At 41.6% G+C, this 17,075-nt stretch overlaps 1 protein-coding gene across 2 annotated transcripts in view; it reads right to left on the bottom strand.

Moving 5' to 3' along the window:
* LOC123963089 (protocadherin Fat 3) overlaps positions 1-17,075 on the bottom strand; it is a 73,521-nt gene that overhangs the window by 8,601 nt on the left and 47,845 nt on the right. For both annotated transcript variants that reach the window (XM_046039613.1, XM_046039614.1), the window contains exons 34-48: positions 15,990-16,203; positions 15,696-15,910; positions 15,455-15,592; positions 15,106-15,249; positions 14,828-15,025; positions 13,667-13,944; positions 13,012-13,574; positions 12,566-12,697; positions 12,254-12,411; positions 11,584-12,115; positions 11,118-11,271; positions 9,641-9,797; positions 8,118-8,534; positions 4,299-4,554; positions 208-306 (exon numbers count right to left, since the gene is read on the bottom strand). In XM_046039613.1, coding sequence (XP_045895569.1) covers positions 208-306; positions 4,299-4,554; positions 8,118-8,534; positions 9,641-9,797; positions 11,118-11,271; positions 11,584-12,115; positions 12,254-12,411; positions 12,566-12,697; positions 13,012-13,574; positions 13,667-13,944; positions 14,828-15,025; positions 15,106-15,249; positions 15,455-15,592; positions 15,696-15,910; positions 15,990-16,203 — 3,655 coding nt within the window. The remainder of the gene's footprint in view (positions 1-207; positions 307-4,298; positions 4,555-8,117; positions 8,535-9,640; positions 9,798-11,117; positions 11,272-11,583; positions 12,116-12,253; positions 12,412-12,565; positions 12,698-13,011; positions 13,575-13,666; positions 13,945-14,827; positions 15,026-15,105; positions 15,250-15,454; positions 15,593-15,695; positions 15,911-15,989; positions 16,204-17,075) is intronic.

The raw sequence follows: 17,075 nt of genomic DNA, 5'->3' as shown, positions 1-17,075 counted from the left end.
AAGATCAATGGTATTGAGTTATCTGGGAAAAAGACACGCTACAGAATTCAAGGAAAGGGGTTTTTATTTAAGACCTGTACATTTACCTTTGATCCATATATATGTTTGGATTTAGTTGCATTGCGGTACCTTTCATAAAATGTTCGCAAAAATGCAAAGATTAAACAGTACAAAGTGTCTTGGATCATTTTAGCATTACAGCCTCACCATTGTCATCGAAGGACTCGGAAGTGTAGGAACTGATAGAGTGCTCTTCAGAGGTGGAGTCTGAGAGACAGGCCACCTCATCCACCAGCTCCGAAACATCTAACATACAAACAGACACAAACACAGGTGCATATTCATATCCAGACCCCTTATGAAAGTATTTTCTTAATAACAAATGAGCGATATCGTCATGTTCTTTTCCAAATGAAAGGCATAGCAGAGATTTTTATGCTGAAATTAATGATTTGTTTAAGTCTATCATAATCCAATACTCATATGCCTATATACATTTAAAGAGTTACTGAATACTACAATCATTCTTTCTGTCCATTCCTGGCATGATTCAATGCTAATATGAGGCTTATGCAGTCAAGTGGGTAGGCACTTGATTTGGCTAGCTAGGACAGATGCCGTATATTAGCTTTGTCTGAACTTGGAACGCAGTTTCACATAAAACTGTGGATTTTCCCATCTCTTACACTGAAGAGATGTCTTTATAGGAGAAATGATTACAGTGACCAAAAAATCTTTCAGTGTACATATGGGCATGTGAGTGTTATATGAATACAGGCTCTGCATATCTAAAACAATCCTTTCATATCCATCTATCTGTACTCATCCATCCTTTTTCTTTCTAGATGGATTTTGCAATAAAATGAATTTTGATATCATCTCAAAGACTGTCCAACTGCTTTGAAGTAGAGCATTATCAACAATAGTATGTAGTGCAGTGCAGCAGATGTGAAACACAAACACCTTAAACCAGCAGGTACTTGGAAAAGTACGCCCCAAAGTGCCATCAATCACATTAAAAATCTTGAAAAGTAGGTCTGGCCAGCCTGCTTATACTGCAGTAATCAAAGCTCTTATTCCCATTCACAAACCTGACACTTTGTTTGTGCGAACAACAAGTCAGATGAAATTTCATTTGGAAAAAACTGCCAGCCTAGGGTCTCTCTAGTAAGCCTTAATATGCATTTCTTTAGAGGCAACATTTCAAATAAATAGATGCTTACAAGTCAGTGTGATTCCTGACACTGTTTTCCTTTGCTGAGCTGTTATTTGGAGGGTGATTGTTTGTCAAACAACAGGGCAGGTACTTATGTGTCACAATGACTTCAGATAAGGGCATGCTGCTATGAAGACTGTCTATGAGACTGTCTGTTAAGCCAAGTGCCAAGGTACGTTGGTCTACCAGGTGCTGTAATCTAGCAGCAATAAAACGCCTGCTTTCACATTAGTGTTCAAATTGGGAAAGAGATACAGAAGACCAACAGAGCGTAACGTATGGGTATAGGCACTGAAAACAATTCTATTTGGAATTTAAAACTGTTTGGAAATAAGAACAGGCAGCTTTGCTGATGTGATTAAAAGTAACTTTTGACTAAACTAAAGGGGCTTTATGTTGGTAGGTGGAACAAATAAGAAAGAGCAGAAAGAGAAAACTGAGAAAACTGACTTGCCTCTTTTGCTGATTCTCGATACACTGACCTGACTGAAAGTACTGACCTTGATGTGTGAAAGTGAGTTTGCATTGCATGCTCAGGATTTGATGGAATATTTCCTTATCTAAATAATATATAGCAATTAACAAATATAAGTTCTTGTACAGCTGTTCATATTAAGACAACAGTAAATACTGATATCAGTACCGGAAATCATAAAATTAGCACATCTGAAAGTTTTAAACCACACCCAGTGCTGTTCTGCCATTTTCAGAAATCCTGTCCAGATATGTAACAGGTGAAAATGTATGATCTTGACACTGCTGTTTTATACACACCATTAGAAAACAGTTTGGCAAAGCAGTAAACAATTTGTCAGTGTAGCTTGGTAGCATAGTTTATTATAACAGGTTTTGTGAATGGTGACTTGCTTCTCTTAACTGGATACAGCCTGTTTTTGTCACCCTTTGACATATCTTCTAACATTTCCTTGTCTGCTTCAAAATCGGGCTTTACACTACAAGCAAGCAGTCAGGGCTCGGCCCATCTTAGAACCAAAACCCCACTCTGTCCATGAGGGGCCAGGATGTCTGGACATCAACTTTAGCTTTCTGAGCCCAAGCTAGGTGGTCGTGGTCCAGTGCGTATGGAACAAGTGAAATGGTCCTGTGGGAGTGTGAGCAGTAAGGCAGCACCATCAATCAAACAAAATAAAAAAGGCAGCACAACAGCCACTAGTCTCATTCAGCATGCAGGTGAGGAGACACTTGTCAACATACTAGAGTTAAAAATAAGTCAACTTTTTTTATTTCCTCTTTGTTTTTCATTGATTTTCTTTCCTCACGCACACTCATTTGTATTGTGCCAGTGACTACCCTGCCACTGTTTGCAGTCATGCCTGAGGTTACGGACCCGACCCCTGCTCTAATCCCACCAAATTCTCATCCAGGCTCCAAACTTTTTAAATCTCTTTCCCAATAGTAAGAAAGTGATTTTCTGGCATTCGCCGTGTAAGTCTGAACATCTTACATTCCTGAAAGGTAAAACTTCACATTATACTTCAGTTAATAAAATCCAATTGATTTGAAATAACTATTAATATTAATTAATTAATTAATTAATTAGCACACAATCTGGTTTTGCTCCCTTCACTCTTTCCATTATTTTTCAAATTTTTCCATTCAGACTAGTTTACAATATTTTAATTGAAAATACTTCATCACCATTAAAACTATGCCAAAGGTTCAGCCGATTTAACACTTGGACTTCTTTTCAGCAATCAAAACTGCTTCAGAAATTGCTTTCTGTAATTTGTCCTGTAATTGGTACAGTAATAGTTACAGCATTTGAACGGAAAAGCCTCTAAGCCACTAAGAGGTTTTACTCCATCTGCATTATTTGGGACCTTAGTTGTCAAAGTCCTTGAATCATAAAGCTTGTATTAAAACTACATTTCTTTGTAAACCAACATGAAGATCAATATACTTATTCTGAGACAGCCTATATTTGAGAGCCCAATTGCCAAAAACTGAGGAATATGGGACCTGATTTTTTCAGTATTTCATTATTCATTAGATTTTATTTATTCATGAGCTGCAGGTAGTGACAGAAAAGCAACCGATATGTTCCCTCACGTATCGACTTGCGCCCATCTATTGCAATATTTATTATTATATTATTGTTTGTGGTTGCTGTGGTGAAAATAACTAACTAAATAACTCAATAATCAGGATATTAGTTTGCTATAAGCTTAATCACATTTTAATTAATGGACTGTGATGTAATGGTGACTCCTAGAGGCACATGTTTTTTCTTTTTTTTGTGCATACACTCAACAGGGGAGCAAAAAATAAAACAACCTATTTCCCATTCCCACAGGAAGGAATCAATAATTAACAGGCAGGAAGTTCCCACGGCTTGCTGTATTATTCAAACAACAGGTTGGACAGAGAATCGAAATATGTGACGTCTACCTTAGCACTGAACATGGTTATTTCAGTGACAATGACAGTGAACTGCACTCTTGTTGTTGACAGCATCGGCAGCTAAATATCAGGCTAAAGTGGAACGATTTCTCACCGCTCTCCCTCAGTTTGTCGTCATCTCAGTTGACAAAGGTACAAGTGAAGATTTGGATGGTAAAAAAAAAACAAGCAGCAGAAAACTTGACTTTCTTTGAGTGGAAGTTTTCCAACTTCTCTGATTTTGACTTAACTATTTTGAGCAAAAGTAGGACAAACGCATAGGACATCAGTTCTGGCTGATTACCCTGACCATTCAAACAGAAGTGCACAGGAGATGTAAGAAAGTTATCCTGATACAAAAGGACATGATTGCCAATTTCAGAAATGTTACAGACACTTAAGATATTTTATCATTTATTGCTAAGCAAACAGTAAAATTAAAATGAAATGATGAGCAAAATATTACTTCTTAAATACTCTTGCTTACCCTGGGCTATTTTCTTTGATGTGTGTGATCAAAAGGCGTAGATCACTGGGAAATAAGTTCTGTCAGTGGAGATGATGGTATGGGTGAAACACAATGAGTTCATGGCCTATGTCCTCTGTGCCTTTTTGATCAGAAGTTAGAAACTGTGTGAGCATGTGAGTGTGTGCATGTGCACGCACATGGTCAGAGTCTTACCCTGTGGACTGTTATCTCTGTGTGTTCTTTCCATCTCAAACGCTCTCTGCCCCCATTGCTCCTCTCTCTCATCTCTCACCCTCTCCAGCCCTTCCTCCCTGGTTTCCTCGCCCTCCCAGGACACTTTGTGGGCAGGACTGTGCTCTGAGCGGCAGGCCGACGCCGAAGGGAGATTGGGTGCCACACTGCACACTGCGATGCCCCTCCTATTGGCCACACCTCGGACATTAGACATATCTGAGAGGAAGCTGCTGAACTGTAGAGACAGGAGAAAATGAAGGTTATGATATGGTAACCCTAGTTCTACAAGCACAGGCGGAGCCCTCTACTAGACTCTATGGGTACTACCTCCTCCAATCACATGCACTTGCCCACTGAAATTTTTATTGTGCATATAGCTAGCATCCAGATTTACTGTCCTGGACCTGAACGTGTTCCTTATGTTCTTAATAACAAAGGAGGGGTTTTGTCTCAATCCGGCTGCACTGTAGTCACCATGAAGCAGCATGCAGCTGGGGTGAACCGACAGGGCACGCAGCTCACTCACCTTCTTAACAGAGGTGAGAGCTAGCAGCAAGGCTGTTTGAGAGATAGCATTTTCAATGAGGACTGCGCCAGGGGCTCATAAGTTGCAGGCCTTAGAGCCTCCAGCACAAGCAGCAAGTCCTACTGAGGTGCCGAGAGACACGACACCGGTCGCTGTCTTCTCACGCCCTGCAGAAAGCGCATCACGAGGGGGTGGGTGAAGACTGTCCTGTCCCCAAACCCCTCGTGACAGGAGACATAGCTGCTGTGTACACCTTCATGGTTGAGTGTGACAGCTCCTTCTCATCAGACCTTGCAGTAAAGAGAGAACAGTGAGCAGTTATGCTGAAGAAAAAAGGATGCTGAGGCAGTAGGGACAATGCTATTTATACGGCATGCACATATCGGTTGTTGGTCGGCCACATGCACAACAAACATTTCAGTGGGCAAGTGCGTGCGTGTGATTGGAGGAGGTAGTACCCATAGAGTCCAGTAGAGGGCGGAGCCTGTGTGAGAACAGAAATGCACAAAAATGCGACAAAACACTTAAAAGTCCAGTGGTATTTCATTTTTTCACCAGCAAGAAAAACACATTAATGAACAACACCACTGCACTAGGTAACATTGTCTTTCATTATAATGAACATGGTCACTAAAGCTCATTTCAAGTCAATCCCACATTGCTCTGCACCCATAAATTCTCAAATTTGCGGCTAAAAATAATCCCTATAAAATTTACTATTTATTCCCCAGCAATGTTTTCTATAATCTAATGCCTAGCTATTTTAAAAATGAAAGCATATATTTTTTTTTAATTTTTAGTTTTAGAGATTTATGTCTTCAGTAGGAATGAATGGGCTTAGAGCAACAGCAGGGAGAGATTAATATATGGTGGTTTTGGTCTTTTCATGAGATATATTGACAGTAACAAAAATATAGAATCGATTTCCAGTGAAAGCTGTGAATTGTCAAATTCTTTACATAGCAGCTTTATAATAAAAATGATACTAATACTAATAATTCATTTTAATTATAAAGCAGTTACAAAGTGCTTTATAAAAAACAAGAGTATATTTAAAACAAAATGAGAATAAACTTAACTAAAAGCCATAAAACTAAACACCTTATAACACACAAAGAGAGTAAAATGAACTAACAATAGCATGTGGGAGTAGTTTGTCCCCAGAGCTGAAAGGCAGCCTGGCAGAAATCCCCTAAGGCAAACCCTTCCCACATGCACTAAAACACATAAAACATCAATGAAATCAATGAAAACCCATTTTAAAGAAGTGGGTTTTTAAAAGTGATTTAAAAGACGAGACAGAGTTTACAGTCCTTGGGAAGGTCATTCCACAGTCTCGGAGCACTAACTGCAAAGGCTCTATCACCTTTCAGTATAAATCTGGACCTTGGACACGTCCAAAGATCTCAGGGAGGGGGAAGGGCCATTAAATAAAAATGACTTCTTTTCAATCTTATAAGCTTATTATCCGCACCATACAGTACTTGCCACCTGTTCAAAAGTAATATTGGGAATACTTTCTGCCATAGAAGCACTTTTTTTCATAGCTCAACCCTGAGGACCCCGAACCCTTTCTCAAGCACTTCTTGGCTGTTTCTAAGAATAAGGGTAATAGATGTACTATCCTGAGTCCCTTTCAAACAATAAAAATAATATAACTGAATTATAGAAACACAGCATCATCAAAACAAGGAGCTAGAAGATATGTTGATATAAATGTTGATATTATGATATAAAATTGATTTCATTTTATTTTTAGCATATAGTTTTGTCCAGCTCTATCGAAGTTATTTCCTGTGATTATGACTAAAACTGTCATGACAGCACCGCCAGAGCGAGACTGAAAGCTAACATCAAGGAGGGAAAGCGGAAACAACAGCGGAGACAGTAGAGAGACCTCAACACCAAAGATATGTGGCAGGCCATCAAAAACATCACAGGCAGGAGCTCTCCCATCATGTATGAGGCCACATTACCAGATGAACTTAACACCTTTTATGCTCACTTTGATCTCCTCAACAAGGAGCCAGCTGCAAAGTCTATTCCACCTCCAAAACAACGGCCACTGTCAGTATCCACAGCAGATGTGAGAAGAGTCCTGCAGAGAGTGAATACGAGTAAATTAGCTGAGCCTGACAACATTCCTGGCCGTGTACTAAAATCCTGTGCCAATCAGCTTACAACATCTCACCGTCTCAGGAGAGGGTTCCCACCTGCTTCAAAACAGCCACCATCATTCCTGTACCTAAAAAGTCTGCCGCTGTCACTCTCACCCCTATTCTGATGAAGTGCTTTGAGAAACTAGTTCTTGAGCACTTAAAGAACAATATCCCAGCCAGCCTGGACCTTCACCAGTTTGCTTTCAGAACCAACAGATCCACAGAGGATGCCATCTCCACTGCCCTCCACTCAGCCCTCACACACCTTGACAAAAACAACACCTACATCAGAATGTTGTTTGTGGATTTCAGCTCAGCATTCAACACAAATCTCCCCCATGAAACTGATCAGCAAACTCAGCACTCTGGGTTTAAAGACAACACTCTGCAACTGGTAATTGGACTTCCTCACAAACAGACCACAGTCAGTTAGAACTGGCGGACCCACATCCTCCACTCTAGTGCTCAACACCGGAGCCCCCCAGGGCTGTGTGCTCAGCCCCCTCCTATTCATACTGTACACCACGACTACAACCCCGACATAAAAAGAACTCTGTTGTGAAGGTTGTGGACGACACCACCATCATCGGCCGGATTTCAAACAACGATGAGACTTCGTGTCGGGAGGAAATTCATAATCTTGTAGAGTGGTGCTCAGAGAACAACCTGCTGCTCAATGTCAGCAAAACCTATGGTGCCTATGCAGAGCCCAAAGGATAATAGGACAGTACCAACCCCAGCCAAAACCTGTTCACACTGCTGCCTTCTGGGAAGAGATATAGAAGTTTCAGCTGCCACACCACCAGACTGCAGAGCAGCTTCTTCCCCCCAGCTATCAGAATTTTAAGTTCAAATTCATCCTCAGCACTTTTCCATTAAATATGGTTTATTTCTGTTTACCATTTTTATAAGTGCTTCTGTATTAATGTATATTGTCTGCTATGTAGCAGAAGGGAGTGACAAAACTCAGTTTCACTATATAACCTGTTATAGTGTGACAAATAAATGTACCTACCTACCTAAAAAGTCTCCCAGTCCTATGAGGTGATGGTCATGTTATGATGCAGGAGACAGGGAGAACAATTCTAAACATTAATACATACTTCTGCATACCTGGCTGCCCTCACTGGAAGTGGTCTTCTCACCATCACCGCTCCTCATGCCCTGGTTGCTGAGTCCTCCTGGTAGAGGGGAGTGGGCAGTTGGACGCACCATTACCTGGGGTGGGCCTCCAGTGCTGCCTCCTACCTCACCATAGATGCTCGTGGTCCCTGGTGAACCTGACACACGCACTGCTTTAAACTCAATCCCTTCGGCCCCCATGCCAGTCTTGTGCAGCATGTAACTGGTTTCCGTGGAAATAGCTGACACGCCCATCACAACCTGAGTCCCTCGGCCTGGGTCTGAGTCTTTCCTAAACTTTATTTTCTTCCTAAAGGCGATGAAGAGTATGAGGAGGAGAATGATCACAAAGGCAAGGACCCCGATTCCAATTATCTCTCCTGGTCCGATGTAAGACAGGGGCTCCGCCTGGGAAACATGAAGAGAAAAATCATAAAAACATGGATAGAACTGTGTCTCTAAATGTATCACCATGAGTTGGAATCAATTCCAATTTAGGGGATTTTGGTATTTAGAATGCACTCCCATTCAGATAAAGAACAATCACATATTTCAAACTTGCTGAGAAACTCTGCACCTGTTGGCATGATGAAACATTTTCTGAAAAAACTATTGGCTATTAAGGTGTCAGGGTACAAACTGACCCCAATGACGTGCTGAGCCTCAGTCTATGACGTTAGTACAGATTCCTTTTCAATCATCCAGGTATCAATGACAACTGTCGTTAATATGGTAACCCATCCCCCCACTCTAAACACTCTTGGTAGATCAATGTAAATGAACACATCACACTTTGAAAGACCACCAGCGTTACAAAAGTTTTATAACTGCAAAAAAAAATTTAATTTATAAACTATTTTGTTGGGGTAAAATTATGATTTTGTATTGTGTACAATTTGTACCTACTCACTTCCCTTTCTGGTCTTGCAGTATGGGGGAAATTATTAATTCCAAATATACTTGTTTTGACAGAATACATGATAAGTATGCTCCAGTTAAAAATGGGAACTTTTATTCAGCTTCATTTCCAGCAATACACACCTTCAAATGTCCTTAAAACAAACAAACAAACAAACAAAGCTAACGCATCTGTTGGTTGTGAAAGCAGCTTAATAGGTTTTGTCGACTATAGTTACTTCTCTGGTAATTACAGTCTTCTAGGGAGTAATAAAAGCACCTTCCTTCTCACAATGTGCAAAATTAATTGAGCTTGCAGTCTCAATATAAGGTATAGAGCACATGACAAAAGTCAAGAGCGTGACAACTTCAAATAGAAACTGTGATTTACCCATTACCACACTTTCATTCATCTACTGCGGAGACAAACATACCAAGCTGGTGAATAAACCTTCCCGGAAGGCCACCGCACTCAGAATTCTCAACAGCTTCACTGAGTATGCCAAGTCCCATTAGGAGTAAGCTTAATGTGCAAAAAGCAAGCTTAAAAGCTAGTACTTTTTGGATTATATTTGAGTATATTCAGCAAGATTTTGTGAGTGTTGTTCATACTATACCTGCGTGTCGTCACCCAGATCATCAGCTGTTTGATCATCACAAAACTGACCCTCGTACCCCTCTGAACAGTTACAGTAGAACGACCCGAATGTGTTGACACACTCTGCTCCATTTCCGCACTCGTCCTGGTCGCACTCATTTACATCCTCATCACATCTGCAGAAGCACAGAAAATAAATTGCTATGCATGGGAGTGGTGAAGATGATTTGTATCAAAGTGAAAGAGAAGAATAAAAGATAAAAGCGTGACAGTGGGTTAAAAAGACTGAGAGAAAATAAATACTTTGGAGATCATCTTTTCAGAGGGCCTTTCTTTTGCTAAATCAAGGGATTATCTTCATGGATTCCCTATTATCTCATTTACATGGTTCTGACTTAAATAAATAAGGATGAATTCAACACACATAGACTCATATTCTTAGATATAGACATAATTTGACTCCACACACATACGTGCTCATCTCGACTTGTCATTTCAAACATGGTGCCCCGCTGTGAGGGAGATAGAAAATACTTTTATTTCTTTTTTCAATTATTTTTTCTTGATGGGATTTTCAAAACACTGTATAAGAGTTGGTCTGATATAAGAAGAAAAAGCATTTCTGAGTGCTGAGGGAAGTGTCCTTGTATCCAAAGATTTCCTTTAAATGATAAAAGTGTAGGGAGTCATTAAGCATATACAGTTTACTTAACAAGGCCGGAATATATTAGCCAGTCCATTCATGAAAATTTCAGATAATAAATACCTTATACCTTATATTAAATTAACAATCCTATGTTTATGATTCAGTTTTTAGAGGGAAACATTTTTAGAGAATTTTCCAATTGAAAATGCTTTATTTCATAGTTATTTAAATGCAAATATTTCAGTTTGATATTACAATTAATCACTCTGCAGGAAAAACAATTAAAAAAATTATACTCGACAGCTGTTTGCTTGTGGCAGAATAGAATATTTTCTTTGGCTATAGATTCACTCTGTGTTCATCATTAACTGGTAGCTGAACAATCTGATGCTGATCAGAAATAATCATTTTTATCCCAGCTATTAGGCAGCTAAATTGAACTGAATCCAACTTGATCAAAACCATTTTTACATCTTTGTCAAAAGCATAAAAACGCAGAACCATTTTCTCCTTTGAGGGAAAACTGCTCTCTAGTGGTGGCTTCACTAAACAACGACATGAGCAGAGAGGTTATTTCAAAGGCAATTACTGAGCTGTAATTAAGAAGGAAGCTGTAGAATGATTATAAGCTTTTCAACTGAAATTATACTGAATTGAATTAGAAACACTAATTTATCTCACACAATAACAACTTAAACAACACAGTGGGTGCTGGGGTGCTAATGTGGGTTAATGAGTGGTGTGTGTGCGTGTGCGTGTGTGCCTGTGCCTGTGTGTGTGTGTGTTTGTATGCCTGTGTGTGCGTGCGTTTGTGCACTTGTGTGTGTGACTGCAGGCCAGTTTATCTTACATAAGTCCCCCGAGTCCTCCTGGACAGTCACAGAGGAATGCACTGCCTACAGGCCTACAGTCCCCATCATTCTGGCATGGGTTTGGCATGCAGGATGTCAACTCAATTTCACAGCGCCCCCCAGTGAAGCCAGCACTGCAACTGCACATGAAGCCTGCAGGAGAGAAATTCTAAATGTGTCAAATAATAATGTGTGTAATCATAAATATTTTTATATAATATCAATATCCAATCCTATTAATACCATGCAATCTCATTTATGAGTAACTGACTGAATGTTTAAGTACCGTACAGATTAAATATATGAGTTGTGATTACTATCATCCATACCATCAAATAAAAATTAAGTACAAATGCTGAAAGTGAGCTGAAAGTGAAATAGTTTCATTTGACAACAGTTATTTATGTAATGTATTCCTACAACAAGATGGCACCCACACGCATTCACACTGTCATCTACACAGACCTCCAGAGGGCAGACTGTTGCAGATGGCTCCATTGAGGCAGGGCTGACTGACGCATGGATCTGGATAAAGCACGCAGCCCAACTTGACCTCGCTCAGGCCAGCTATCTCAGCATAACGGCTCCTCTTATTCTGGAGTGGCAGCTCTTTACCATTCAGCATCAGCGAGCCCAGGCAGCCCTGGAAGCCATCCTGGGCTCTTGGGGGGGGCCTTGCTCCACGGTCCCCAAGTCCTGGGCCTCCCTGGCTTCTCCCTGGACCTGGGCTTGGCCTCTCGCCTTGCCCGTTCGTTGGCCTCACTTGGGCCCCGAAGAAAAAGGATGAATCTGGAGCCAGAGGCCAAAGGCGAACAGGAGCTCGGGCTGCTCGGCGGCGCTCCACATAGCTGTCATCCAGTGACAGGAGGGTGTAGTTCCTAGTCAGCTCCAAGGCAACAGAATGCCAGAGGCCGTCGTTTATTGGTCTGCCAGAGATACCCATAATGCCAAGGGTGTTGTCACAGTCCAACTGGAACCAGAGTCGACCACCTTCGATCTGTGGAAGGAGAGGGAAAATCATTGTACGCCTTTGTTTAAAAAATATGCGACCACTAAAATACAGTACACCCTTTGCTGAGCAGATCTGGCACTGGGAAACCAGTAAAGTGCAGCATTAGGATGTAAATGTGTTTACCTTGAGCATGGTACAGGGGTTAACACGTGTGAACATAATGACTCCTCTCCTCTGAAGTGTTCTGATCCTCAGGCCGAGCCTCATCTCGCCACTCTGCCCACTCTCTGTCACTCTGTACTTGATGTAACTGTTTCCAGAGAAACTCAAAGAGGTTTGGCCTGCACATTCACAAAACATAGAGATACAGCATTAAAATTAGAGGGGAAAGGAACTTTAAAAATAAAACCCACAAATAATTCTAAATCAAATCTTAGCAACTGGTGATCTACTTATCTGCTCCGATCAGAAGCATAAGGAAGGATCAAATCATACCTGCACACTCGTCTAGTCGCTCAGGCTGACACTGGCAGACAGATGGCGCTACAGGACCAGAACGGACACACTGCATGTCTTCTGGACAGGACTGACCGTCACAAAGCTCCACAGGAGTGGGACATGTCCCTCCTGGTGAAGATACAGAAATATTAGAAAATAATACCTTCAGGATGTCAGAATATCATCTGTCTTCATATGAAAAAATAAAACATAAACTAAACATTCTTTATGGTATGTATGCATCTTTGTGTGCAAATACAAGAAGATCCAATACAAAAACAAACAAAAATATCTATGTACAATTAGTAAAATACTTAAAGGCACTTTGCAGATTTTTGTATTAAAACTAGTAACTTCAAGCAGCTGCATCAGATATGGAGGACACTAATAATGTGAGCTAAGCTAAGTCATATTAATAGTCCAAGCATGAGTGCAGTGCTCACCAGGACAGGTACAGATCTCTATAGCATTGAACCTTGGTGACACCAAGCTGACCCTCTCTGTGCTGTAGATGACAGGTAAGCCATCCTCCATCACCAATCTCTGCTCACACACCCTGTCCCCACACTCCAGCTCCCCAGAACAAGCGCTGCTCACAACCACTGCCCCAGCTAGGACACCTCGAATCAGGCCTCGCTCTGCTGCTTCATCCAGCTTTGCAGACAATTCTTGCTGGGAGTAGATCCCACCCATCCGTCCGCTGCCTGATGTCTCCGGCCTCTCCATGGCCAGAAGCAAGACCACGTCAGATGTCCCCATAACTGGCTGCACGCTGAGTATGTGGAGGGGATCCTGTTGTCCTGGTGACCATTTCCAGCCGGCTAGTCCCCGTAAAATCAGTTTTATCTGGCTCAGGTAGCGACCAAGCAAGTCCTCCGGGGACAGGGAGCTGAAACGTAAGGTCAGGGCACTACGTAGCAGCACATCTGTCACCTGTTCGACCTGGACTGATACGTCAGCTATCACGGCGAACCGCCCATCACTCACTGTGGCGTTCATCTGGTATCTGCGAGAGAACAAAGAAATTTGTTGTGTTTTGACACAAAAAGTCTTTCGCCTATGCTAGAGAGCTGTGTGTTTTAGCGGTGCAGTGTGTACCTGCCAGGTTCCAGGCCCGGCAGAGCAACAATGCTGCCATCCTGTCTGTCTATCTTAAACATGCTCTTGGACTGAGGCCTCTGGGTAAACGACAACACGTCATTGGGGTCGCGGTCGGTTGCATAGATCCGACCAATTGGTCCACCCAGGAAGGTATCGGTTACCATGACGATGGAGATTTCCAGAGGGGAGACGGCTGGTTTGTACTGACTGTTCCCGATGACCCTCAGAAATATCCAGGAAGAAGAGGTAAGACGTGGCTTGCCAGAGTCACTTGCCTAAGAGCCCGAAACAAAGTTACACTCAGACATTTAAACAGAAACAGAAGTAACGTTCTGCTGAAATGTCACAGACGAATTTAAAGCAAACCTATTATACTGCATTTCCAGCCCTATATTGTAGTTCTGTAAATCCTCTATGGTAGCCTTGCATGATTCAAAGTAAAAAAAAAAATTGGATGCTCCAGTGTCTTTAAGCTCCCGCCACTAAAGCCCACTGTCTTCTGATTGGCCAAGACCCTGAAGCACGTTTACTAGGTTAGAAGAATAGGGCTGCACGTTCCCTTGTGGGCATGGCCGGCATGCTGTGCCTGAAGCAAATGACCATATATTGACATCCGGCTCTCTATGACATCATACCGAGCCGTTGAACTGTTGAAATCAGAGCATTCAGAACAGGTGGATTTCTTTTAAATACTGCTTTGGTCACATTTAACATGAACATCTGACATTGTAGCATTATATAGTTGCCAGAAAATATGGAAAAGCATAATTAGTCCCCTTTAAGATTGAAAACTGCTGGTTGTATTTGGGTACAATTTGTTACTGGGGAAGATTTGTTAAGGTGGTTATAGAGTAACAATGGTTGTAAGAAGGTGATGATGAGATTGTGTTTACATTAAGACACTCACTCTCCTGGCATAACCAAACAATTAAAAACAAAGAATATGGATATGATAATAATGATTCTCCATTACAGAAGTGTGTATATATAAGGCTGCTTTTGAAAACCCAAGACCTTAATAGCCTGACTTAGCAGCTAACAGTGACAGACTGTAACAGGTTGCTACTATGCTGACTGTGTGTAGCCATGCAAACAAAGTGTAATTGTCAGTCAACTTTTCCTGAATATACAGTGGATAAAAAAAATCCATTCACCAACCTGGATTTCAAGAATGAACTCTCTGGGGGCTTCAGGGCCAAACGCACGGTTGGCCCTCAGAGTTCCAGTCTGGTCCAGGGAGAAGAAATTTCCCTCATTTCCTGACACAATGCGAAACTCAAAGGGGGGGCCATTTCTAAGGGAGTCTTTATCGCTGATTGACAGCTTCAGCAGGGTGGTGCCAGCAGCCTGGTTTAGCTTGAAGTTATGGAGAGACAGGAGTTGAGACGATGCTATTACAAAAAACTCATCATCAGCAAACACACACAGAGTGTTACCTGTATGATGGCTGTGGAATTAGGAGGAGTGAATACGGGAGGGTTGTCATTAACGTCGGAGATGTCAATGTTAAGGGTGACAGTGGAGGACATGGCAGGAGAGCCACTGTCGAAAGCCTGCACTGACAAAGAGTACCTGGATACCTAGAAGGAGCAGAAGGGGATGAGAATGCCACAGCATCTGTATGTATCAGGCAATAGTGCAAGCGCTGTAACGCTTACAGAATATGATACTTCACTGGGTGATGACCTTGAGCGGACCTGGTATTTTCTGTCTTGGCTGTGCTTATGAACCAGAAAATTGCTATTGATTGTTTATGAGATACTGTACTTAAAGATGCATCCTTACTAGTTCTCTGTCGAGTCTCTTGTTGACTTTGAGCAGTCCTGTTACAGGGTCAATCCAGAAGTGGTTGCTACGGTCACCTTTCAGGATGGAGTAGGTTATTCGCCCATTCACCTGGCTGTCCAAGTCTTCTGCCGAAACCTAGAAAAGACACATATGGAGTGAAACAAAAGTTAATGAAAAAGACAGAAAAGTATAAACATACTAATATAAGGGTGGAGAAAAAATTAGGACTAAATGTTACCCTTGTAATCGTCTGCCCAACAGACGCATCCTCGCTGACCAGAACATTGTAGATGTCCTCACTGAAGGCTGGGGCGTTGTCATTGACATCCATGAGTTCAATTGTTACCATGGTAGCAGTGCTGAGAGGGGGGTTCCCGCTGTCCCAGGCCTCAACAGTGAGGTAGTAGTCCTTACACACCTCAAAGTCCAAATCATCAGCCACAGAAATAGAGCCTAAAACATACATGTGGTACAATATAGTGTTTATAGGATTGAATCCAAAATAGAGGACAATACACGGACCTTTGCTCACCCAGGCTTCTGTCTATGGTGAACTTTCCTAACTCGTTGCCCAATCGGATGTGGTAGGTGATCTCAGCATTAGGTCCAATGTCAGCGCTCGTCGCCAAGACTCGCAGCACCTCAGTTCCCACGGCTACATCCTCAGGGACAGTAATAGCATAGTCCTTCCTCTGGAAGACTGGAGCATTGTCATTCACATCCAGCACCAAAATGGTCAAATCAACCTGAGGGAGACATAAGAGACTGTTGACAGGTCTCCCTATCACATCATTTGACAGCACTGCTCCCGGACCTGAGAGATTTTCAGCACCACGGACAGTGGGTCCACAAACAATAGGAGCAAAGACACTTGTTTTACTAACAAGAAAGGGGACTGAGGCAAAAATCAATTGAGGTCTGTGTCCACCACAGCCTGAGAGAGAATTCCTTGGCCTCTAGATAAATGTTAAAGATTTGTGGCATTACTGAGTCAGATAAATGCCATATAAAATAGTACCTTTTCTGGTACTGTCATTTTGTTTCTGTCTTTTGACAGTTAAAATGAGAACTTAAATCTTGCTTCTAATTATTTAAATATGTGGTAAGGTCTGGTGATTTATGGGATAGGTTTGTTAATATTAAGCTATTTGTACAATTCTGATTTTGTACTTTTGTCTGGTTTTGTGTAATTTTACCGTTGTTTGTTTATTGTGCATGCGTTCTACAATACTGCTACAACCCCTGGACAACCACTACCATTACTACCACTACTATTACTGCTATTACTGCTATTACAGCTACAACTACTGCTACTTGTAATAACAGTGATAATGATACCTACTGCAACAAATAATAATATTCAGTTCAGGACCATGGACTGCGGGCCCCATAGACATAAACGAAAATAATATATTTGTCCAGAAAGGCCACACCTGACCTCACTGGGTTTTTTTTCCAATTTGTATTTACAGTTTGTTCTGGCAGTTGTCTGTCTGTCACCCCCCCATCCCCACCCCCACCCCACCCCACTGTACAATTTTACAAAGCTTTATCTTGATTGAATCTGCTGGGTTCTTTATCTGATCTCTACAGTAAACACGCTTTTTTTATTTTTTAT

The sequence above is a fragment of the Micropterus dolomieu genome, linkage group LG23 (genome assembly GCF_021292245.1).
Source record: "Micropterus dolomieu isolate WLL.071019.BEF.003 ecotype Adirondacks linkage group LG23, ASM2129224v1, whole genome shotgun sequence".
NCBI lineage: Eukaryota > Metazoa > Chordata > Actinopteri > Centrarchiformes > Centrarchidae > Micropterus > Micropterus dolomieu.
Note: the sequence above shows the minus strand (reverse complement) of the source record. Positions and strands in the feature narration are given on the sequence as shown.